The sequence below is a fragment of the Balaenoptera physalus genome (genome assembly GCF_965194825.1).
Source record: "Balaenoptera physalus genome assembly, chromosome: 20".
Lineage (NCBI taxonomy): Eukaryota > Metazoa > Chordata > Mammalia > Artiodactyla > Balaenopteridae > Balaenoptera > Balaenoptera physalus.
The window spans coordinates 64,264,872-64,288,245 of NC_138901.1; the positions used below are offsets into that span (position 1 = coordinate 64,264,872).

General features: G+C 54.5%; 1 protein-coding gene across 2 annotated transcripts; it reads right to left on the reverse strand.

Annotated features, from left to right (window-relative positions):
- Positions 1–5,494: 5,494 nt before the first annotated feature.
- Positions 5,495–23,274, reverse strand: GID4 (GID complex subunit 4 homolog). 2 transcript variants are annotated; one of them, XM_082441674.1, is made up of 7 exons: positions 22,825–23,274; positions 18,560–18,619; positions 14,567–14,674; positions 12,033–12,134; positions 11,037–11,146; positions 10,670–10,800; positions 5,495–8,404 (listed from the first exon to the last, which is right to left on the reverse strand). In XM_082441674.1, the coding sequence occupies exons 1-6, from the start codon at positions 23,011–23,013 to the stop codon at positions 10,701–10,703; spliced, it is 669 nt and encodes a 222-aa protein (XP_082297800.1). In that variant the 5' UTR covers positions 23,014–23,274; the 3' UTR covers positions 5,495–8,404; positions 10,670–10,700. The 2 variants fall into 2 exon arrangements, with proteins under 2 accessions (XP_082297800.1, XP_082297801.1); XM_082441675.1 differs by lacking the exon at positions 11,037–11,146 and having other exon boundaries at positions 22,825–23,268.
- Between the last annotated feature and the right edge of the window lie 100 nt (positions 23,275–23,374).

Sequence of the window (23,374 nt, forward strand, 5' to 3'; positions counted from 1 at the left end):
TGGGACAAGTGGCCTGTCTTCAAAATTGTCAATGATGTAGGTGGAGGGGCTGGCGGTGGGGGAAGGATTGTTCTAGATTAAGAGATGTTAAATATAATGTGTGGACCTTGCCTGGATTCTGGTTGAAATTTTTTTTTTTTAATATATTTATTTTTGGCTGTGTCGGGTCTTCGTTGCTGCGTGCGGGCTTTCTCTAGTTGCAGCGAGCTGGCTTCTCATTGCAGTGGCTTCTCTTGTTGCGGAGCACGGACTCTAGGCGCACAGGCTTCAGTAGTTGTGGCACGTGGGCTCAGTAGTTGTGGCTCGTGGGCTCTAGAGCACAGGCTCAGTAGTTGTGGCACTCGGGCTTAGTTGCTCTGTGGCATGTGGCCTCTTCCTGGACCAGGGCTCAAACCGTGTCCCCTGCATTGGCAGGCGGATTCTTAACCACTGCGCCACCAGGGAAGTCCCGTCTGGTTGAAAAATTTAAAAGCAGTTATGAGAAGACATTCTTAGGACAATTGGGAAAAATCTGATTTTGGATAGAATATTAGATATTACAGAGTTATTGCTAATTTTCCTGGGTGTAATTACGTAGGAGATTTTCTTTATTCTTAGCAGATGCACGTGGTGGTGTTCAGGTGTTGTCTTTGTCTGCTCAGCCTTCCATAACAAAATACCGTTCACTTAAACAAAAGAATTTAATTTGCTCACAGTTCTGGAGGCTGGAAGTCCCACATCAGGGTGCCAGAATGGTTGGGTTCTGGTGCAAGTCCCATTCCTACCTTACAGACCGCCGCCTTCTTGCCACGTCCTTACGAGGCCTTTCCTCGGGGAGTGTGCACAGGGGGAAAGAGAGACAGAGAACTCGCTGGTGATTCTTCTTATAAAGGCACTGATCCCATTAGGAGAAGCCCCCTCTTATGACCTCAATTGACTCCAAAAACCTCCCAAAGGCGCATCTCCAAATACCATCACACTGGGGGCTAGGGCATCAACATATGAATTTGGGGAGGTGACAGAAACATTCAGCCCGCAACAGGGGTAAAAGGTCACGATGTCTATACCTTACTTTCAAGTGTGTGTGTGTGTGTGTGTGTGTGTGTGTGTGTATATATATTCAGAGAAAGCGTGAAGGAAATGTGGCATTATGTTCACACTTGTTGAACCTGGGGGAAGGGGGTGTGTGTGTATGAATTATTCTTTCAACTTTCCTGCATGTTTTTAATACAAAGTTGGGAGTAGGGAGCAGGTCATTGGAAATCATGCTGTGTTCAGAGCCAAGGTCCATAACTGTGTGTGCTTGGTTAAATTTCTTAACCTCTCTGAGCCTGTTTCTACACCCTGAAAACGGGGGTAACATGGTTGCTGTAAAAATGAAATAACAGATAAAGTTTGCTTGCTCATAAGTCCTCCTTGAATTCCAGAGCCACTGTCAGTCACGTGTCCTCCAGGGGTGTCACATCCTCCCCAGACTCAGCCCACGTTTACCAAACGCCTATTATGCACCAGGCTCCAGGTTGGACAGGGGTGTCGTAAGCTCCAGCTTGCCGCTCTCCTCCTCCTCTGACAAAGCAAGGTTACAAGCCATGCAAAGTGCCTGGCCCAGTGGCTCAAGCTATTCACGGCAGGGCTGAGATATGAAGTCCAGGGACCCCAGGGTAACAGGCAGACAGCGAGGAGAACATCTATGTCTGCGGGCTCTGTGAAGTTCAGAGAAGATGGGAGGTGAAAGCCTCTGGGAACTGGGCAGTCCAGGAAAGCGTGGAGCCCTAGCCCGGTGCAGGGGGAAGGTCCTCTAATTCCCTCTGCCCCAAGACGCGGCTCCCGGCTTTGACTGCCACCACCCTTGTGCCCACGGAGGTGTGTTCACTACCGGCTTACATTTGGGGAGGTGGAAATGTCCTGGAATGTGACTCACCTTTCAAGAGTCCTGGCATCTCTGCTGTTGTGTCTGCTTCACTCGCAATCCCCGGGGGTCTGTTTCTTCATAAATACTGTGTAATCAGGCCTACTCCCAGGGTCAAGGGAGAAAACCTAAATATCAAGCGTTTTCTAGGCAACGGGGCCTTTCCTGCTTGGAAGGTCTGGGTCCTCCAAACCCAAACCTGGGAAGCCAGCTACCAACCTCGCGTGTTCATGTCACCCGAGGAATCTCTGAGTAAGAGTTTACAAACTTCTGAAGTGGCTGCTACTGGAACTGTAAAATATTTTATTTATGCATCAAAGGATACTATCTACAGAGTGAAAAGGAAACCCACGGAATGGGAGAAATATCTGCAAACCATATATTGGATAAGGGGTTAATACCCAGAATAGATAAAGAAGTCATTAGTCAACAGCAACACAACAACCTGATTTTTAAAATGGATGAAGGACTTGAGTAGACGTTTCTCCAGAGAAGATATATGGATGGCCAACAGCACGTGGAAAGATGTTCCACATCACTAGTCATTACGGAAATGCAAATCAAAACCACAGTGAGATAACGCCTCACACCCGTTAGGACGGGGTGTGTATGTGTGTGTCTGTGTGTATTTTATATATATATATAGAGAGAGAGAGAGAGAGCGAGCGAGCGAGAGCAAGTGTTGGTGAGAACACGGAGAAAGTGGAACCCTTGTGTGCTGTTGCTGGGAATATAAAGTGGTGCAGCCAACTATGGAAAACAGTATGCAGGTTCCTCAAAAATTAAAAATAGAACTACCATATGATCTGGCAATTCCACTTCTGAGTACGTATCTAAAAGTGAAAGCAGAGACTTGAAGAGGAATTTGTACACCCACGTTCATTATTTGCAATACCCCAAAACTGGGAGTAACCCAAGTGTTTGCTGATGGATGAACGGATAAACAAAAGGTGGTCTATACATATAATGGAATATTATTCAGCCTTAAAAAGGAAGGAAATTCTGACACATGTTAAGTGAAACAGGCCAGTCACAAAAAGACAAACACTGGCAATTCCACTTACATGAGGTCCCTGGAGCCGTCGGGTCCATAGAGAAGGAAAGTAGAAGGGTGGGTGCCAGGGGCCGAGGGTGGGGAGTTGGTGTTTAATGGGGACTGAGCTCCACTTTGGGAAGATGGAAAAGTTCCAGAGATGATGGAGGTGATGGGTGTACAACACGATGAATGTGCTTAATGCCACTGAATTGGACACTTCAAAGTGGCTAAAATGGTAAATGTATACTGTGAATATTTTACCACAATTTAAAAAAAACCTCATTACGTAAGACAGTATGAAATAATTTGCCCGCAAAACCTTTTGAGCACTTTCCTTCCCTCCCACGCTTGCTCTGATTCCCACTGGCCTCTACCGGTCCATGCAAGCCGCTCCCTCAAGGTCAGAAGTGACCTTCACGCGGCCGGACCCCATGGTCAGCCCTGAGCGTCGTGGACACAGTGGGTCCCTCCTTCTCCTGCAGGCCCTGCCGTCCCGCGGCCCGCAGGACCCCCGCTCCCTGGCCTCCGCGGCCCGCAGGACCCCCACTCCCTGGCCTCCGCGGCCCGCAGGACCCCCGCTCCCTGGCCTCCCCCGCCACCCTGCTGCTTCCACCGCTGGTCCCTCCTCCCATCCGTGAGCGCCCCCATCTCATGGTTTTAAACACCCTGTCTAGAAGCTGACAGCTCTCCAATCCTCATCTCCAGTCCAGACCTTCCTCCTGAATTTCAGGGCCGCACGGCCACCATCACTTGGAGTCTAACTTGTATTTCCCTCAGACTTAACGCGTCCAAAACTGAGCTCCATGCCCTCCCCTCAGACCCCCTCCACCGTCGGCCGCTGCGTCCTGGGCACCAGCCAGCTGGGAGCGGCCACGCGTACGGGCAGGAGCAGGCAACATCGCCCCCCAGACCCGGCCGCCAGAAACCCACCGCCCGACCCTCACGTGCCCAGGGCGACCACGGGCGGCCCAGTTAGCGCCGGACCAGCCTGTGGCCGCGAGCGCCCACGGCTGGAGGGGCGGAACCCCCCACCTGTGCCACGTGCACTGGAGATGAATGCGCAGTCCAGGTGCATCTTCCCGGAAGCCGCTGTCCGTCACGGCTCTGTGCGTTCTTAGATTCTGGATTCGTCGGCTGGGCATCCGCTCACCACAGGGCCAATTACATTAACTACAGCTTCTGATTTCCTGCATCCCTGCTGCCCCCCCAGAGCCAGCCCGTTCTCAGGGGAGGCAAAGGCTCCCACTCCCCCGTGTGGTTCTCCCACACAGACCACCATCCCGGAGCCCACACCGCTGCTATACCTCCTCACGCAACCGTCAAGCCACTACCCCTGGCCTGATCCTCCCAGGGCCAGGCAGCCTCATGCCCCAGGCCCGCCCGAATCACTCCAACTAGCCGGCCCTACCCGGTTTGCCCCCCTCTCCCCCACGCCCTTCCCTCGGAAAGCCCAACAAAGACCGTGGTTTCTGTTTACCTTCTGCCCAAAACGTGGTGCTCCCCACGCGGCCCCGCGTGGCAGGCGTGCTCCCTCCTCTTGAGAAACGCAAGTCATACAAATCTCTCCTCGTCTCCACTCCGACACCTCCATGAATCAAACGTCGGCAGCGAACAAATGAGACAGTGACCCCAACTAACACAGAGGCTGCTGGTTCTTCCAAAAGCCTCGGACCCCCCCGGACGGCTCTCGCTGTTACACTTCCCAGGCAGCCTGTCAGCTTTACCCTCTCCAGCTCGGCAGTGGGCTCTCACTGGTCTCCACTTGCCCCTTCAGTCCCTCCACCCGGGAAGATCCTTTAAAACCTGCATCGGGTCCCATCCCGCCTCTGCCCACATCCTCCGATGCCTCTCCTCTGAGTAAAGCCAGAGTCCTGATCCCGACAGCGACCGACAAGGTCCCACAGGGCCCGAGGCTCCTACACACCCCACCCCGCTGTCCCCTCTGCCCGGAGGGCTCATCCCCACACGTCTGCGTGGCTCGCACCCACCTCCAGGTCTTGGCTCAATGTCACCCGACCGTCTTTTCAACCAGCGCAGCCCACAGTGCCCCCCAGTCTGCCGCAGCTCTGCCTGCTCTTTCCCTGTAATGCTGGTCCCTCAACACCACCTAACAGACACGGATTCTTTACTGTGTCGTTGCCATGTATCCCCCTGCTGGGACACAGGCCATTCTCGGGGTCCGTCACGTGTGGACGTGTCACAAGCACCCAGGACGGCGGTCAGCACACAGCAAGCGCACCTGGGGAAGGTGAGCACTGACGTGGGAGGGGCTACCGCCGTCCCTTCTCTTTATCTCCCGGGCTCTGAGGTTCCAGACGGGGAGGAAGTCTCACTGGCTCCGTCCACACACCAGCCAAGCACCAGGCTGGCATCTCTACCCCGGCATCACCCAGCAGGTAACCCCGCTCCGCAGGCCAGCTCACAAGCCTGGAGGCCTCGCCCCTAATCACGCAGATGTCCCCCCGTGTTGGAATCCCCTGCGGGGGGCCCAGAAACCTCCACAGCCACAGGGCCAGAAAGGGGGTTGGTTTCTTCTAACAGAATCGTTTTGCTTTAGAAATAGGACACACTCACTGCTTAAATACCTTTATTATTTTTTAAAAATTATTTGGACATTGATAGCTCTGCAAAATACTTCTCCCGTCCCAAACCCTCAAACCCTTTCCACATGTACTCCCTAAAGAAACAAAATACTCACTTTTTGCCCATTCAAATCTAATTTTTAAAAACATGTAAGATTCAAAATCAAATATTATTTTTCTTTCCCAGAACTCGTTAGTAATTTTAAACCACAATGCACATACTCAATGGCATTTCTTTTTAAAAATTAGCTTATCTGACTATTTATGAGGAAAAAAAAAAATCAATTCAAGGCCTTAGAATATAAATTCCCTGTTTCTGAAAGCAAAAGACATTGAAAAGCCCCCTTGGCTCCCCTGGAGTTTGTGCTGTGCACATCACCGTGGAACCAGCAGGCAGATGGACCGTCTGCTTCACGGGAGGCATCGCTTAGTTACTGGGGGACCGCAGCTGAGACGCCGTCAAGTCTGAAAGGATGGGTGGGTGGGAGGGGACGACACCAGCAGGAGTGGCGAGGCGGGGAGGGCGGGGTGGAGGGGATCTGAGCAGAGCAGGAGCCGCGTCCTGAGGAGGGGGTGGGGGAGACGGCAGGGAGTGCGCATCTGCACTCGTTTCTGAACGACGAATACAAGAGTCAACCAAGAACACCGCACATAGAAGCAGAGGCATGTGGGTTACGAGAAGGCTCAGGAAAGAATAACCTCGGCTGGGGATGACCGCCCGAGCTCCTTCGGGAACTAAGTCAGGGCAGATGGTCTGGGAGTTACTCAGGGGATGTGGAAACCACTCCTTCTGCATCCTCGACAGACAGGTTTGTACGAGAACCAATCTTCATCACAGGTGTGTCCCGAAGAGCTGGCAAAGGGTACCACTTCTTCATCCCCAAACACCGCTGCACTTGACCCCTGGCTCAGCAAGGAAGCCAGCCCACAATAGAGCCCGGCCCGCCCGGGCAGCCGAGCAGCAGTGCCGCGCAGACACCCTGCCCTGCCCACTGGAGGACACACACACGCGGGCCCCGACAGGCTCCAGGCGGACCTCACCCTCGGCATTCTGAGTGGCACCTGAACCCTTCAAGGAGCTGGTTACACCCTGCAGCGCTGGCCCAGGCCTTGTGCCCCGAGCTGGGATTGACCAGAACCAGCCACTCCGCTGCCTTTGGGAGTTTTAAAATCCAGAAAACGTTCTGACTCATCTCTGGAGACGGACATGAAGCATCTCTCCGCTGCAGCCACCAGGCAACTTTCCAGGGTCCCCAGGCCCTGGCCTTTCCAGATGGATGCTTGCATCTCTGTAGGGAGCTTCAGGACCACACAGCCCAGCGGCCCTGACACCCACCCACCACCTTCCCCAACACTTCTCCTTTAAGGCTTCTCCTGACACTCAACCTCAGGAACATACAGTACGTACGTCAATAAACCAAAGTCACTTCTTGGGAATAAAAGATTGCCCCACCACGCACCTAGACGGAAGGGCTTTGTGCTTTCTTACTCCGCCCGTGGACATGCACCTCGCGTTTGTTTTGCTCCCATGGGTTAAAACACTACCTCGTTGTTAAAGCTTTCCCTCCGGTATTCTGAGCAAGTCTTGTAAAGCACCAGCAAATGCCAATCCCCCAAGCCCTGCCCACGTCTGCGGGCTACAGCGGATGCCACGCTATGAAGCTTTCTAAACATTTAAACAACACAACTGCACGCGCACGTGCGCACGCGCACAGACACACACACACACTTTGGCACGTGAGCCGCGAGCTCTGGGAGTGCGCATGCTCTCACCCCTCCCCCACGCCAACGCGGCCGAGCTGCGGTTTGGGGAGAGCGGCTCCTTCTGCCTGGCGGGAAAGGGCGCCGCGAAGCACTGCTGTTCCGAGTAGCGAAAGGAGAACGCACAAATGCTAAACTGGCCCCCAAAACGGCTCTCACGCTTAGCGCTGTGACCGACGCAACGCTGCAAAACTTCTGTACCACGTGACCAGTTTCAAACTGCTGGCTGATTAAATATACATTTACAAATAGAATATAGGTATAAAAACTACTAAGTCAACATTTGCTGTTTTCAATGTGAAAACGATAAAATGTAATTCTGAATAATTGTGCATTTGCCATAGGGTCCTTGTTAAAGGGACCATAAAAATAATTTTGTAATAAAAAAAACTTTTTTTTTTTTTTTTTTTTTTTAAGTTTAGTATTGCCCTCAAGTTCAAAAGTTTGGAGCAAACGTGCTGAGTGAGCAGGACGGGAATCTGTCCCTGCCAGGGATCTGGAAGCCTTAAATCCTGTGACCTGGACGGCAGGCCCAGGGAAGCTGCCGGCCACTGACCAGCTCAGCGCGGGAATCCCAGGGCTGGCAGCGCCCCAACCCCGCCGAGCGATCGGCCGCCTCCCCGCACAGGGCTCCGGGGGCGCACGGCTGCTGGGCTCGGCCTTCCCTTGAGCTACCAGAGTAAGCAATCGGGGGGCGGGGGGCCTGGTGGGGACCACTGAGCACCAAGGCCGAGGGGGGCCGGGGCTGGAGGGGGGCGTGGGGGAAGGGATGTGCGTCTCAGTGATACAGAAGTCAGCTCTGCAGGAGGAAAAGTGCATTTACGGTAGCTTAAAAACAGCTTAAGACCAAACTGCCACAGAGAGGGAAGAGGAACCGAGGCCGCCCTCCACCTGCCCTTGCTGGTCGGCCGCACTCCTCGGATGCCGTGGGTTGACATTCATGCTTTCTGATGCGAGTCTGCTCGTGAAGAAACAGGAACACACGTTCTCCTGGTTCTGGCAGGTACACAGTTTTCTTGGCAAAGTTCTTTTTTGCCAAGTTCAGTTTATTTGGTTGCCGTCCCGGACCGCTGTCACCGGAATTCGTAGATGGGCGCGCTGTGTTCTGGAACATGAGTGAGATTGAGCGACTGATACCTGTGGGGAGGAGAGGAGGGTGGTGGTGGGGGGATCGTTAGAACATCCTAAAAACCAGCACAGGGTGTGGAACCTGCCCCACCGGCGCCCGCAGAAGCCACGCCTAGAGGAAACGCAAGCTCATCTCAGACTTCCTCAGGGGAACTGAGCTTGGCCTTGTTTCCATTTCTCTGGTTAATCCCCCTGAACTAGGCAGAAAACCTGCTGTTTGTAGGCCCTGTTCCAATCCTGAGGCAACGACAGCCTGTCTTAGGAAACGAGAGGCCAAGTCCTCTGGGGGAGGATGCAGACCAGGCCCCCCACCCCTCCCCACCGCCCCGCTTCCCTCCGAAGCCGCGCGATCCGCAGAGCGCGGATCCGGAGAGCTTGGGATCGATGACGTCACAGCCGCCCCCCCCACCCTGAGCGACTTCACCTTCCTTCTCCCTAGACGCGGCTGTTAGAGCATCCGAGCGCTCTGCGGGTGTGCGTCCCCGTGACAGGTGCTCCGAGGAGGGAAGCAGATGAAGGGTAAACAGGGCGGGACAGTCCCCACTCGGGGACGCTCAGTGTGTCGGCTCCCCCCACCCGTCCACAGAAGAGTGCGGAGCAGCACAGGGAAGAGCAGTTTATCTCTCACCCAAAACGTCAACAAGAAGGGACGATGGGGGCTTCCCTGCTGGCGCAGTGGTCAAGAATCCGCCTGCCAGTGCAGGGGGACACGGGTTCGAAGCCTGGTCCGGGAAGATCCCACACGCCGCAGAGCCACTAAGCCCGTGCGCCACAGCTACTGAGCCTGCGCTCTAGAGCCCGCAAGCCACAGCTACTGAGCCCATGCTCCGCAACAAGAGAAGCCACCGCAATGAGAAGCTCAGGCACCGCAACGAGAGAAAGCCCGTGCGCCGCAACGAAGACCCAATGTAGCCAAAAAAAAAAAAAAAAGGAAAAGAAAGGACGATGCATTAGCCATCAGAACCCTAACCCTAGGCCTTTGCACCCAGTGGGATGGCTGTAATCCTAAATGTGGGGAAGGACGTGGGGAAACACGAGAAGTGGAACCTTTGCACATCACTGGTGGGAACGTGAAAAGGTGCAGCCGCTGTGGGAAACAGTTCCCTGGAAAGCGAAATACAGACTACACCGTGACCCGGCAATCCCACCGCCAGTGCCCAGAGGAGCTGAAAGCAGGGGCTCAGACTCCTGCACGCCCGCGTGCACAGCAGCCGAAAGGTGGGAACGACCCACGTGTCCATCCACCAGTGAACAGATAAGACAAGGTGGTCCAGCCACACGACGGGAGATCACTCAGCAACATAAAGACGAAGAGCTGACACACACCGCAACCCGGGGCCCTTCACGGTACGCGGGCCCATTTGCATGACACGTCCAGGACAGGCAAACCTGTACTTAGAGAGAGCAGATTAGTGGTTGCCTGGGGCTGGAGGGGGCGGGGAGGTAGGGTGACAGCTCAGGGGGACAGGGTTCCCTCTCGTGCCGACGAAAACGTTCTGAAACTGAGTGCAGTGATGGCTGGACAACTCTGTCGACACGGAAGCCACTGGACTGCACGCTTGCAGTGAGGGGACTGTACAGCAGGTGAGCTGTATCTCCGTAAAGCGGGTACTTTTAAAAGGATAGGAAAAGTTTTAAAAACTCATTTGAAAGCTTAACAGGTGTTGCTCCCAACAACGGCTGCTCCCACAGAGGCCAGGGCTGCATGGAGCCCCGGGCACTCGGTTGTCGCTGGGTAGCCCCACGTAGTGTCCCGCAGGAGCCTTCAAAGTGTGCAAAAGTCACAAGAAAATAATTTCCACATTCAGAGAGGAAATCAGGTATTTCATGATACCGTCTGCGCTTCAGGGATAACGGGGCACTTACAGAAGCTCAAGGAGCCACGATAAGGCCCGCAAAGGTGGCAAATGCCAGCCCTCGGGTGGCACGCGGCCGTCACCGTGGCAGAGGCCTAGGGCAGGGCCGACCACACCCACGGGCCCCGGTCACCGGCCGGCACCAGGCAGGAGCGTGAGCACAAAATTAAAAAGGCCGCTGACAGCCAAGTTCCCACTGTCCACAGCGGGGCCTGACACTTTAGTTACTGATTAAATTGTGGAGGAATAAATACAAGACCTGAAAAATGGAGATAAACATAGCTGAAAATATTTGCTGCTTGAAAGCATTTAGCTATGAGTTCCTGTACCCAGAACTTCATTTTTTTACCTCGTTTACTCTGCCCTGTGGACGCAAGTGAGCCCCTCAAGAAATGAGGCCTCGGCGGCCAGTCCTTACCATTCCGAGCTCCTGTGGTAATAGTAGCCCTCTATGGAGGCCGCCGACTTCTGGAAGCAGATGTAGTAAAAGCCGGCAAAGGAAGCACCACTGATGTCCTTGATCGTGTGGTCTGGGACCAGGAACTGCTCCTGCACGTGGATGGGGATGGAGGGTCAGCGCCGGGGGCTCCGGCCCCCCAGGCCTCCCTGCCCCCCTGCAGGTGGCTTGCTAGGCAACTGTGAACCCCCGAGCCACTCGCATGTTCAACATACGCACACGGCCACCACGTGTCGAGGTCACCGGGGTCAGAGCCGAGGGCGGGCACCGCGGTGCCCACGCCTCGAGAGCGCGTCAAAACCTTCCCACCCCTGAGCCGCGGACTCACGCTTCTGCTGCACCCCAGGAACCGTCGCTAGGCTCCCGGTCACCTTGAGAGCCGAGGGTCACTTCTACGGCCCGGGCCTCACCCCGAGGGCAAGGTGGAGCTCGCTCGCCCTGGGGACCCCCCCATCAGCAGCGGTCAGAACGGTGCTGCCCTCCTCAGACCCCAGGCGGAGCCAGCCCCCTGGGGGGCGAGGTCAGGGTCCGCGGGAGGCCTAGATGGCCCACGGGAGGCCTAGACGGCCCACGGGGGAGTCACCCTGCGTGAGAAACTCTTGGAGACCAAGCAACTCTCCTTCCCTTTCCCTAGTCTCTGAAATTGTAGTTTTTCAAATTAATTTTAAAGTAGAGCCTCACCCGACACTTCCTTTAGTGGGTTGTTTAGTTGGCCAGTTGCGGGGCGGGACTCAGGTTACCCCCGGCACCTGCCTGTCTGCTGCCAGGGCCAAGCCCCCGCCCCAATTCTCACCACAGAAACACAGACTGGGAATGAGGGTGCTACAGGATTCGTCTGTAGGAAAGCTGGCGAGATTTCACCATAAAGCGGCTTTTTCCTACAGGTTGGGGGTGAGGGGTTGGAGGTGGGTATAGGTTCTCCAAGTGACTTCACACACTCGCCTCCTGAATTCAGTACCCTGTGGCTTTAACCCAGGAAACACCAGAGGGGGCACCAGAGCCACCCCAGCGAGCCCGGCCCGATGGGGTTCTCAAGGGCTGGGGGAAAGCCCAAATTCTGTCCCCGGCCCCGTGCTTCCTGAGCTGGAGGGACCGGGGGCGCCGTGACGGCCCACAGCCCGGGCGAGGTCACTTAGGGGTTGAGACAACGGGGGTCTCCCGAGTACACAGGACACTTGGGATGACCCAGCCTGCAGGGTCGCAGGAGAGAACAAAGGCAGAGGACACAAGAGCCGTGCCTGCCCCACATGGGGGTGAGCATGGGCCTGAGGGGCCTGGGGCCCGGGGGCCACACCACAGGCCCGGCACATCTGGGCAGCCTTACCTTCCACCTCATGAAGACATAGTCCCCACTCTTCAGCTCTTCGTAATCAAAGTCGTCTGAATTAAACGATTTTGCGTACTGATAAAAAGCCAGAAACTTGCCCTGAAAGCCAAAAGCAGAGTATGAGAATGAGGGACAGAGGGGTGGCAGGTGTGCTGGGCCGGTGCCGTGGCCCCTCCAGGGCGAGGCAGCGGCCGGCGGGCAGGGAGCGTCTGGTCACCCCGCGCACTGGGGCCTGGACCCCGGGGCAGACGCCTGGACCCTACGCCTGCCTAGTTAACGCGCTCAGGAAAGGCCGCCGAACGGGGATGGATGCAACCCCGGGCCTTCTCTCACCCCTTACTCCAGACAGACGCAGCCAGACGATCAGGGATGGGGTCTCCATACATCAACCAACGGGGGCAAAGACTCAGGCTGAACCAGCCTGTAGTGCCAGGGTCGGGGGGGGGGTTAGTAAAGTGGGGTCCCCCGACAACGCAGTGGCCTGGCGGCTTGGGGCCAGCTAGTTGAGACCAGAAACAAGTCACGCTTGGTTACGGCAACAAAGCTGTACCTTATGATCATGTTTTTGTTACAAAAAAAAAAAAAAGTACATATACTCAAAAAAGATTTAGGAAAAGGTTAACCCCTGCTTTAGCTTTAGGTGTTTGCCATTACAGATGTTTTGCTTTTGTTTTTTTCAAATATTTAAAGATAAGTATGTATTAATTCTATTAAAAAACCTCCTGAATAAAAAGTTAAGACAGTGGGCTTCCCTGGTGGTGCAGTGGTTGAGAATCTGCCTGCCAATGCAGGGGACACGGGTTCGAGCCCTGGTCTGGGAAGATCCCACATGCCGCGGAGCAACTAGGCCCGTGAGCCACAATTGCTGAGCCTGCGCGTCTGGAGCCTGTGCTCTGCAACAAGAGAGGCCGCGATAGTGAGCGGCCCGCGCACCGCGATGAAGAGTGGCCCCCACTTGCCGCAACTAGAGAAAGCCCTCGCACAGAAACGAAGACCCAACACACAGCCATAAATAAATTAATTAATTAATTAATTAATTTTTTAAAAAAAAGAATTAACCTTTAAAAAAAAAAAAGTTAAGACCGAGAGGTATTAAGTCATAGAATCTGTCACACAGATATTTTTACTCTAAGTAGATTACGTGTGACGAATCTTTACTTTATCGCAATAATGATAATCACCATAATCTTTTATCACTTTATCATAATACCCACTTCAAATCTCATTCAGGAAAACTCGAGGGTGAACTACAGTGTCCTGACCCCAGTGTGCAGTAGACATCGTGGCTCCCCGACACACAGAGGGGCACTCAGAGCCGCTGGGGCCCACGTGGGAGTCTGGGAATCCCACGTGGGGAGAGGGCATCGGGAAGCCCTGAGTCCCAGGAAGGCAGCCAGCGCTCCTGGAGGGAAACCGTCCACAGGCCCGACCTCGCACGCCCAGCAGGCTGGGGCCCAGGGTGGCCTTCCCGGCCCCTCTTTCACTCAATAGTTCAACCCAGCCTAGGAAGGCCGGAGTCCGGGTGTCTCCAGCTCTAACGAAAGGCAACAGGAAGTTCGAGCTGCTCTCCAGGTTCTTCACCTGCAGCCAACCAGCCTCAAACTGAGTTTTCATTGGGCCTCAAAGACCTTACTTTTTGCAGGACCAATTTGAAATGGAAAACAAAGTTGGAAGGAAGACAGGCCGTGTGCTCGCTGGGCTGTGCAGGAGAGGTGGGTGCCGGGCGGGCGGGGAGAGCCGGGCGGGGCGGGGCCTGACGGCTCCCAGGGGCGCTCCCCGACAGCGGCACCTTCCAGGCTCCCCAGCTTCCAGACGCTCGGCTCCCGTTCGTACTCTATTAGAAACACAGGTGGCCGTCTACCTCAGTGTCTGCTTGCTACAAGAGCCAAAACATGTCTTTAAAATTCAAAAGCTCAAGTTTAAATTCAATCGAAACTCAGCATTTGACAGGTGTTTCTTTCCTAACTCAGGTATGAGAAAGCGGCTCACCAACAAGGACGCTGCCTCCTGCAGAGTGTCTGCAGGCGGGGCCCCCAGGAGCCCTTGGGCCCGGAAGCAGGAGCGCAGGGACACAGCCAGGAGCGGTGGCGGCCCGGGAGCCGCTCTGGAATCTCCACTACTGACACCTCACCCTGCGGGGTGCAGGGGGGAGCGCACTGGACTTCCTCGGTGTGGAACCGAAGTTCATCCTCGCCACAGCCAGCTAAGCCAAAAGGCTCTAACGACCGGCTGAGAAATGGGATTTTAAAGACACAGGACTCGCGTGGCCCCGGCGAAAAGGCTCAAGGAGGAGCTCTGAGCTGTCCTGAGCTCACAGCTGCGAGCACACAGCCGTGCTTGACAGGCGTGGGCACTTCCAGGGCAGGAGCGGCCCTGAGGCCCTGCCTGTGAGCGGGAACCGCGCGCCTCCACCCCAGGCGCACCCTAAAGGCAGAGGCCGTCAGGGATGGCAGAGGAGGCGGGAAGGGAACGGTGGCTGGAGAGGGACGGTGCCGCCAGCCCCCGGGGGCCCAGAGCAGACGGGCACTCACCCAATGCTTCCGGTCCACATCCTCGTCCGCATCCCACTTTCGGGTTAAGAAAGGGTGCTTTTTGCTGATGATTTCTCCTTCAAAGAAGGTCGTGAGGGTTGGATACTCCTATGGTAAGAACCCAAATGTCAAACACGATGTCAAACGGGAGTTGTAACCTTTCACAAAGGAAGAAACCAACCTTGCTGTAATCTCTCCCCAAAGCTTTGCGGAAATGGCCACACTGCTGAGCAACCCCCAGACCAGCGACGCCCACGGCCGTGGAGGGAGCCTGAAGCGCAGGGGCTGGGGGGAGGGGGTCTGTTGGATTCCGGGGCCTTTGCCAGAAGCAGGGAACCCCTCTTTGGCGCACTTGTTATGTGCTGATGGCTCAGAAAAGAATTTGGACAGGTTATTTCTGAATACAAAGCAGACGGTAACTTGATAGGTTTTACTTTCCAAGGCGAATACCCAGAGAGGCTCCAAAATCAAGCTCCATCTCCCTCGTGCCACGGCCCAGCCACTGCTTCTCAAACTGCCTCAGCCTGTCCTTTTTACGCCAACTCTTCAGGTTTGGGGGGCAGGGGGAGGTTGGTAGAATACCTTGATGTATTAGGCATTCGTATAATTCTATCTCATGAGCTCAGACAGCTTATACGATGGGAAACATTGATAAATCACGTCTGCCCTGGGAAGCCACAACCGCTGGAAAAACAAATAAGCCGTCATCCTGACTGGGTGCTTGGAATACTCCGGACAACGTTGCTACTTGTTCCTCTGATAGTAAGGAAGCACCAAAGATTTTGAAAAAATTAATGGAAGAACAAGTCAACAATATAAAAAGTGTACCGTTTCTCTGCATTTCTAGAGACCGGCCAACCCACCTGCCAGGTTGGCCCCTCAGCACCACCCACCCGCCCGGGTACCTCCCAAGGGTGCGGTGATGACCCACCACCTGGCAGAGCAAGGGTCACCACCCTAAAATCCTGGGACCATAGAGGTCCCGCTTTCTTCTTCTCACCCCACGTAAGCCCCTCTCAATTGGCATCAAACTTAACTACCCGTTTAAAATAAATCTGTTCCCATGCCTTTGCCACTTCTCCCGGCTCTCCTGCCACGTGGACCGGGGCTTCCAGAAAGCCCGTGGCTGCTTTACCGCACACACCCAGGCAGCCTGTCCTCATAGCAGTGACCTCGAAACACTACAGATTTGCCACCCCCCTGAAACCGCAGCCCTCACCCCAACACTAGTGCTGGGTTCCTCAAACAGATATTTATAAATACAGAGTGAAGAGATTAAAGAAGAGATAAGTTCCTAAGTGGAAACCTGATTTTTAAAGGTATAAATCAAACTATACTCATCAGTTTTAGGAAGGACTGCTAAGGGAAAATGTTCTGTGTAAGCTGCCAGCGGACTTGAGATGTTAAATAAAAAGCTATAGACAATATATTGACTTCCTGAGTTCTATCAAGACTTCCCTAAAATAGAAGGATAAACGATCAAGTCCTCCTATTACAACGCAAAGAACATACTTATGTTCAAGCCACGAGTTTTCCTAATAAGTGATTCTGCGCCGACTTCTCTCTCAAATGTTTCAGGCAATCTACCAGGGTGACCACAAGGTACCCACAAACTTCCAAAATTAAATAAAATAAACACCTAATGAATGAGAGTCATGTGCACAGAAGGAACCAAAACGACAAAGCCTCTCACAGGGCAGGCGAGGACATTCAAGCCCTGACTACAGCCGGGGGTGGGGGTCACAGAGGGGGGGCGTGGCCAGCATCCCCGGGGGTGGGATCCCTGCGCCGGGTCCCACTCCCCTCACTGACTCCAGGCTCACCTGCCTGGAGGTGGCTCCAGCTTTCCGTGAAGACCTGCCTTCTGGGAGGTCAACATTTGACTGGCCAGTAACTCAGCAAGAACTTCTGAAACCAGCAGTAAACGAGCGCCTGTGGCTCTGGGTAGTGTGACCAGCTCCCTGGTTCAGCCTCGGGAGCGTCCAGAACTGTCTGGAGAGTGCGTGGCAGGCCTGACCATGACACCCCCAGGCTGGGCTCCCAGGCTGGGTGCCAGCCGCCTCCGCCGGGCCTCCCCAGGGACGCCCCACTCCCTGCGGGTGGCTGGCTCGGGATTGCAAAGGGAATGTTATTTGACACCCATTCTCACAATTCTGGGATTTAATTTCCACAAGGCACACAAACTTCAAAAACTGTACTTATTTGTGAATGTAAGGCAGATAAGAGGCAAGTTATCTCCAGTGTAACAGTGAATTTTCCCTATTTCCGTACAGACGAGGAAGACCATGACTATGACCTAAACCGTTCAGTTACATTAAAGTAAATCACATATGTGCTTTTTCAACAGCTATAAATGGAAAAGCAAACAAAAATGGTTAACTGTGCTTTATAACAGGTGTAAAACCATTCAAAGAATCGTCACCCTTTTCTGCATCTTACCAATTATCCAGTGACCATGCATTAGATTTATAACTTAAAAAACTGTTAGACAGTTGTACAATGCTGTGACTATACTGAAAGCCAACAGATTGTACACTTTTTTTTTTTTTTTGGTCGTGTGTTGCAGGATCTTAGTTCCCCAACCCGGGATGGAACCCGTGCCCCCTGCAGTGGAATTGCAGAGCCCTAACCACTCGATTGCCAGGGAGGTCCTAGATTGCACGTTGTAAATGGGTGAATGTATGCTATGTGAATTATATCTCAGTAAAGGGACTAAAAAAAGTTATTAAAAAAGATGACTTCACAGACTCCTGACGCTCGGGCAGGACGAAGGGCCTCAGGAAACACAGCCCTCCTCTAGTAAAAGGCGGCTTCAGGCGGGAAGGGCCGGGCCCAGGGAAGGGCCAAGCCAGCACCCCGTCCGCTCAGAGGAGCCTGGCTCTAGGTGGCTTGGGGGTGCTTCCCTTCATTAGCACCACCTGCTCCCGGTGGGACGTCCACAGCACTTCCGTACGCGGTCTGTGGATTTTTAATCCTACTTAACCATTTCCACAAAGCTTCCTGTGACCATCTGGAATCGGTGTCCACATCCCACGTGACAGATTTTGCTGGTTTCCTCATGAAGTTAAATGTCTGTGTTCTGCGCTCAACAAATGTGTTTGGCCACCTAAGAGTTGAGCGTATTCTGTTTCCTGTGTGCCTTCTACTGGCACAAACCCACGGGTGAGAACCCTTCCTTTTGCTGTCATTTTCTGCCCCTACTTGATTGGACACGTTTTCTAGAGGAGGGAAGAGATACCTTTTTGTCTCAACAACAAATTTCACGGAGATTCTCAGACTCCCGGTGGGGAAGTAGGAGAACAGGGGGAACGGGGGCGACGGAAACAAGTGTTTCCAGACCGAGGAGGACCAGCCTTGTCAGGTCCCTCGGAGCCTGCCACTCGCTGACCCTGCGTCTTCCCCGGGAGACACAGCAGGCACCTGGAGCTCTCACCTCGCGGATGAGGGAATGGAATGGACAGAGGTGACGTCGTGGGGCCAGAGGAGGCGGCGCGAGGATGCGAACGCCGCGGCCCCCGACCCTCGGCCAGGCGGCGCCAGGCCCTCCTCCTGCCCACTCACCAGCGGGAAAAGAAAGCATGCTCTCTCCTGCCTCCGATATTCCCAGGAGTTCTGAGGTTTAAGGTGGTTCAAAGAAAGGAAAACACCTATGTTTTCGAACTGCGAAGACCTCAGTCCTCAGAGGAAAGATGCTCGCCCAGAGGCTGAAACTGACCACGACGGTGGCAACTATGTCCTTACTATGTTTGTTTTCCTCAAAAAGGATTAAAGTAAAATCAGTAGCGTTGGGCACACGCTGACCTGTTTATAAACGTCAACGGTCTGTGAGTCTGTGTGCTTTCCAACAGGACACGTCCAAACTGCCTGCTCTACGCTCCCCCTGAAAGAACCACACTTAGAAATGGGGCTCCTGAATCAGGCCTGAGGAGTCGAGGTTGCTGGCCCTTCAGGACCGAGGCCCCTCCGGCTCCTGCCCGTGGGAGGAGCGCTTACCTCAGTAAGGCCTTTGATCTTCAGATACCCACAGAGGTACGAGTTCCCCGTGTCCACGTGCTGAAAAGACACACACAGCCTCGTTACCAATGGAGGGTCCAGCAGGAGACAGCGGGAGCACGTCCGGCAGGCAGAGGCCCCTTCGAGGCCAGGGCGGCAGGCGGGTGGGGTCAAGGGAGCCTGGAGGCCGGCTGGCCCAGTGCAGCCCGGGGCTCACAGGTCCTGTGGCACGCTGAGTGTTCAACACTGAGTGAGGCCTCATTTAAGAAACTAGGAACATTTTGTGGCATTTATCAGATCTGGGGACCCAACTACTTCCAATACACCATGAGTCAAACACCAAGGCAGTGCTTAGAAGCTGCAGTGAACTCAGCCAGCCAGTCGAGGTCAGCACCAAAGCAAGCGGGCTTCAACGAAGCTGGGGCGGTCCCACCGTCCAGTGTTGGGGACAACGGTCTCCACCTGAAAAGCACCACAGCCCTGCAAACGTCCTCACCTGCTGACCTGGGCATCGGACGGCATCAAGCAGCTGATCCGAACTCACAGGGGTCAGTAAAGAAGTTGTGTTAAAGGACACACAGCTCTAACCCAAGGCCTTAAGTTTCAAGGATGCAATTCTCACTGAATTTCAATATAGTTTGGGGTTTCACAGCTGCCAGAAAGGGCATCAGGTGGCAAGGATACTTGCTAATAAGATTAAAAACTGCACTGTAAATTGGCTAACATTTTGCTCGGATTATCACCTGCTCAAGAATCAGAATTTCATTCTGGCCTCCATCCAAGCATGTGCCTCTCCCTTTCTGCCCAAATTGATCTTGATGAACTCAAACCCACCATAGCGCAGAGAGCTTCAACCGAACAACGGGCCGGCATCTCAACGAGAAAGATAACAAGGCAAATGCTCAGCAAGAAGGTCTTGCAGCACAGCTGTGTCCAACAGCTGCTCTTTTTAATACTCCTTCCACAGTGACCTGGCCTTCACTTCACTCTTAGCTTCTTGGATGGCAGAGGAGAAAGAGAGCAATCACAGTAACAAAACAACAACAACAAAAAGAGCGGTCAGCATCCTACAAACGTTAGCGGAGCTCTTTAAACTGGAATTTCCAAAAAGAAAAGGCACTCCAGAAGCCCATGAAAAGAGGCCCAACCTTGTCAGTCATCCCGGAAGCTCAAATCAAAGCCACAATGAGACACCGCCTCACACCCACTAGGATGGCTACAATCAAAAAGACAGACAATAGCAAGTGTTGATGAGGATGTGGAGAAACTGGAGCCTCAGACGCTGCTGGTGGGAATGCAAAATGACGCAGCCACTTTGGAAATCAGTCTGGCAGTTCCTCAAGTGTTAAACAAATAATTACCATATGACCCAGTATTCCACTGGTAGGGAGATATCCAGGAGAAAGGAAGACGTATGTCCACATAAGAACTTGTACGTGAATGCTCACAGCAGTGTGTTCATAACAGCCCCAGAGTGGAAAAAATCCAAACACCCGTGGACGGATCAATGGATAAACAAAATGCCGTAGATCCACACAGGGGACTATTAGGCAACGATAAGAAGTCAGGAAGCACTGACACCTGCTGTGACGTGGGTGAGCCCTGAAACACTGCTCAATGGAAGAAGCTAGACACGAAAGGTCACATCATTGTACGACTCCATTTACATGAAAAGTCCAGAATAAGCAAATCTTAGGTGAAAAAAAAATAGGGGTTGCCTAGGGTTGGAGGGGTGTGACAGCTAAGGGTTCTTTGGGGGATGATGAAAACATTCTAAAATTAGATTGCAGTGATGGTTACACAACTTTGTGACTACACTAAAAAACTACTGAATTGTATACCTTAAACGTGCGAATGGTGTTAATAGGTGCATCGTATCTCAGTAAAGCTGTTACGAAAAACAGAAAGAAAACAGGAAATAGATGAAGTTACAAAAAGCATAAGTATTCTAAGAAGGCTGAGCCCAAGAACCCAGTCCTGGCTGAAAAACCAGATGATGGAGTTATTCACACGCCACTGACTGTCTCCACGACGGACAAGCCGCTCACCAGTCCGGATACAGGGCAGCATTCCTGGGTGAGACCACTGCCCCCACTCCAAGGGGCCTCCAGCCACCGGCCAGGTCTCCGCTCGGGCCGCCCACTCCAAGGGGCCTCCAGCCACCGGCCAGGTCTCCGCTCGGGCCGCCCACTCCAAGGGGCCTCCAGCCACCGGCCAGGTCTCCCCTCGGGCAGCCCACTCCAAGGGGCCTCCAGCCACCGGCCAGGTCTCCGCTCGGGCTGCCCACTCCAAGGGGCCTCCAGCCACGGGCCAGGTCTCCGCTCGGGCCGCCCTGGGACCTACCAGTTGTGCACCAACTCAATCCCCACTCCCAGCGGTTCACAAGGAAGTTGGCACCTGACAGGAATTCAGAAACCACACACTAAGGCCAGGGAGGGGAGCTGCTACAGTAACCAAGGCGAACTTCTCTTTTGACACTTGGCTACCCTGCCACTTGTCCCCGACCCCATCCTAAACCATCAAACTCAACAAGGGGCACAAATTCAGGATCATTGCAAACGTGATCCTCACCAGGGATCTCACTTCTAGAATTTTATGATTAGCTGCAAAAAGTAAAAAAGCCTATAACTTCCTACTAAACTCTCACATTTGAAGCAAGAGAAGGGGGATTACCACATTAGGCATCTCATTATGAAGACTGAAATAACTCAGCCACGGTACTTTTTTTTTTTTTTTTTTGGCCGCACCTTGCAGCTTGCCGGATCTCAGTTCCCTGACCAGGGACTGAACCTGGGCCACGACAGTGAAAGCACTGAATCCTAACCACTGGACCGCCAGGGAACTCCTATTTTTTTCAATTACAATAAATATCGTGGCTCATGATAGATATTTAAGTTTATAGACCAAAGACACAACACAGAAATGGAGTTCTCCCAATCAAAAGAAATTATCTATTCCCACAAAGCAGTAAGAAAAAAGAGGCTGATGAATGCTCTGCAGTTAGTGGAAAGAAAACGCATCCACAACTGTTCTTTGGGTGGGAGACCTACTTGCTTAGAAAAGAGGCTGTTAAAGATCTAAAATTATTAAAGGGCAAAGGGCAAGCATAAGGAAAAGACACTTGCTACGTTCTGTCCTCACACAAGACCTCAAAGCTTCTGGAAAGCCTTTCAAGAGGACAGATGTTTGGGGGGGCTTTTGGGAACAGCCTAGGAGGTGAGGTATCAGACTAAGGACAAAGGGGCAAAGGGAGGAGGAGGTGGGTCCTGATGCAGGTCTGGGCAGCTAGAGAGGAGGAACAGTTTTCTAGGAGGGAGAGGAAAAAGGAGTATCAACCACTGCCAGTCTCCTTGGGCTGGGAAGAAACGTCAAGTGTGCTCCCATTTGCGTGAGAGGGGTGAGGTGCAGGAAAGGGCCGGGACAGGTGAAGCTGCAGTTCCAAAGCCATTAGGGGCTGGCAGCAGGTTCTCGGGAATCCAGGTCAAATGGGGGGAGGTGGGTGGACACGGGAAGGAAATACCGTATGAGGAATAAAGCGGGTGAGTTACATTTCCCAGTACGTGGGTATTAGAGACTGGGAGAAAGCCCTGGCCGTGTCGATCAAAGTTAAGAACACGAAAGAGGGTCCCCCGGAGCCAGGAAGGAGGAGAACAGAGGTGTAGGCAGACAGGCCAGGGAGACCGGGAGTGGCCTGGAAGTGGCCAGAGGGCAGGGGTAGGGAGTACGAGAAGCCTGGGCCAGGAAGAGACTAGGGGTTGGGGGGCTAGGAGGCCAGCTTCTTAACAGACTATGAGGAGCCCACCCAGGATGAGGGAACAGCCTGGGGGGTGGGGCAGGAATCAGGGTGGGCTGGGGGCTCTCAAGCTCAGGGGCTAATGGAGGGAGGGGGCTGAGGAAGTCCCCCAAGGAGAAAACCCCAGGAGAAGGAGGCGGGCCCCAGGGCCTGGGCTTCCTGGGACCGAGAAAAACGTAAGGGGCAGCAGGCACGTCACAGGCCTGGGAGGGTCCCGAGTCAGGGGGAACCACTGGAGAGCTCTTCGGGGTCCGAGAAGGGCTAGAAGGAGGGCTGGTCCTGGGGCGACAGGCCACGGGGAGGCAGGGCCGGGTCTGAGGCCGCCGGTTCCCGGCTCTGGCCCGCAGAGTTGGGGTGCGCCGGAGGTCTCCCGGCAGGCCCGGGCAGCAGGCCCGTCCGCGGCCGCGGGCTCGAGGGGGCGGCGGCGCGGCCCCGCCAGTGGGCGCCGCGAGAGGCCCGGCAGCCGGCTCACCTGCAGCACCACCTCTACGTCGTACGAGTTACCCTTGCTCTTCTGGTGGCCGCGGAACTTAGAGCCGCTGTAGAGCAGGCTGGTGGCCACGCCGGGCTGCTGCGTGTTGATGGGCGGCGGCGGGATGAGCGAGGCGGCGGAGGCGGCCGAGGCACCGGCCGGCGGGGGACACTCGGTGCGGACCGGCATCGCGGGGTCCCCCGGAGCCAGGGCTGGGGGAGGGGGAGGAACCGCCGCCGCGCGGGAGCCGAGGAGGCTGCCCGGGGGTAAGGCGGGCGCGCGCGTGGGGCGGGAGGGGTCCGCCCGCCGGCCGCCTGCGGACCGAGCGCTCCGGCCGCCACCGGGACCCCGGGACCTGAGATCAGGGCCTCCGGGTGCTAAGCGAGCCCCCTCCCCGCCTGCGCTCGCACACACACCCCTTCCGATTGGCTCCAGCGCGCCGGGGGGCGGGAGCAGGCTAGCGCGGCGCTTCTGCCCATTGGCGGGCGGAGACAGCACGTGGCGGGCACCGAGGCCCTCTGGGACTTGTAGTCTTCTTCCCGAGGCGCGG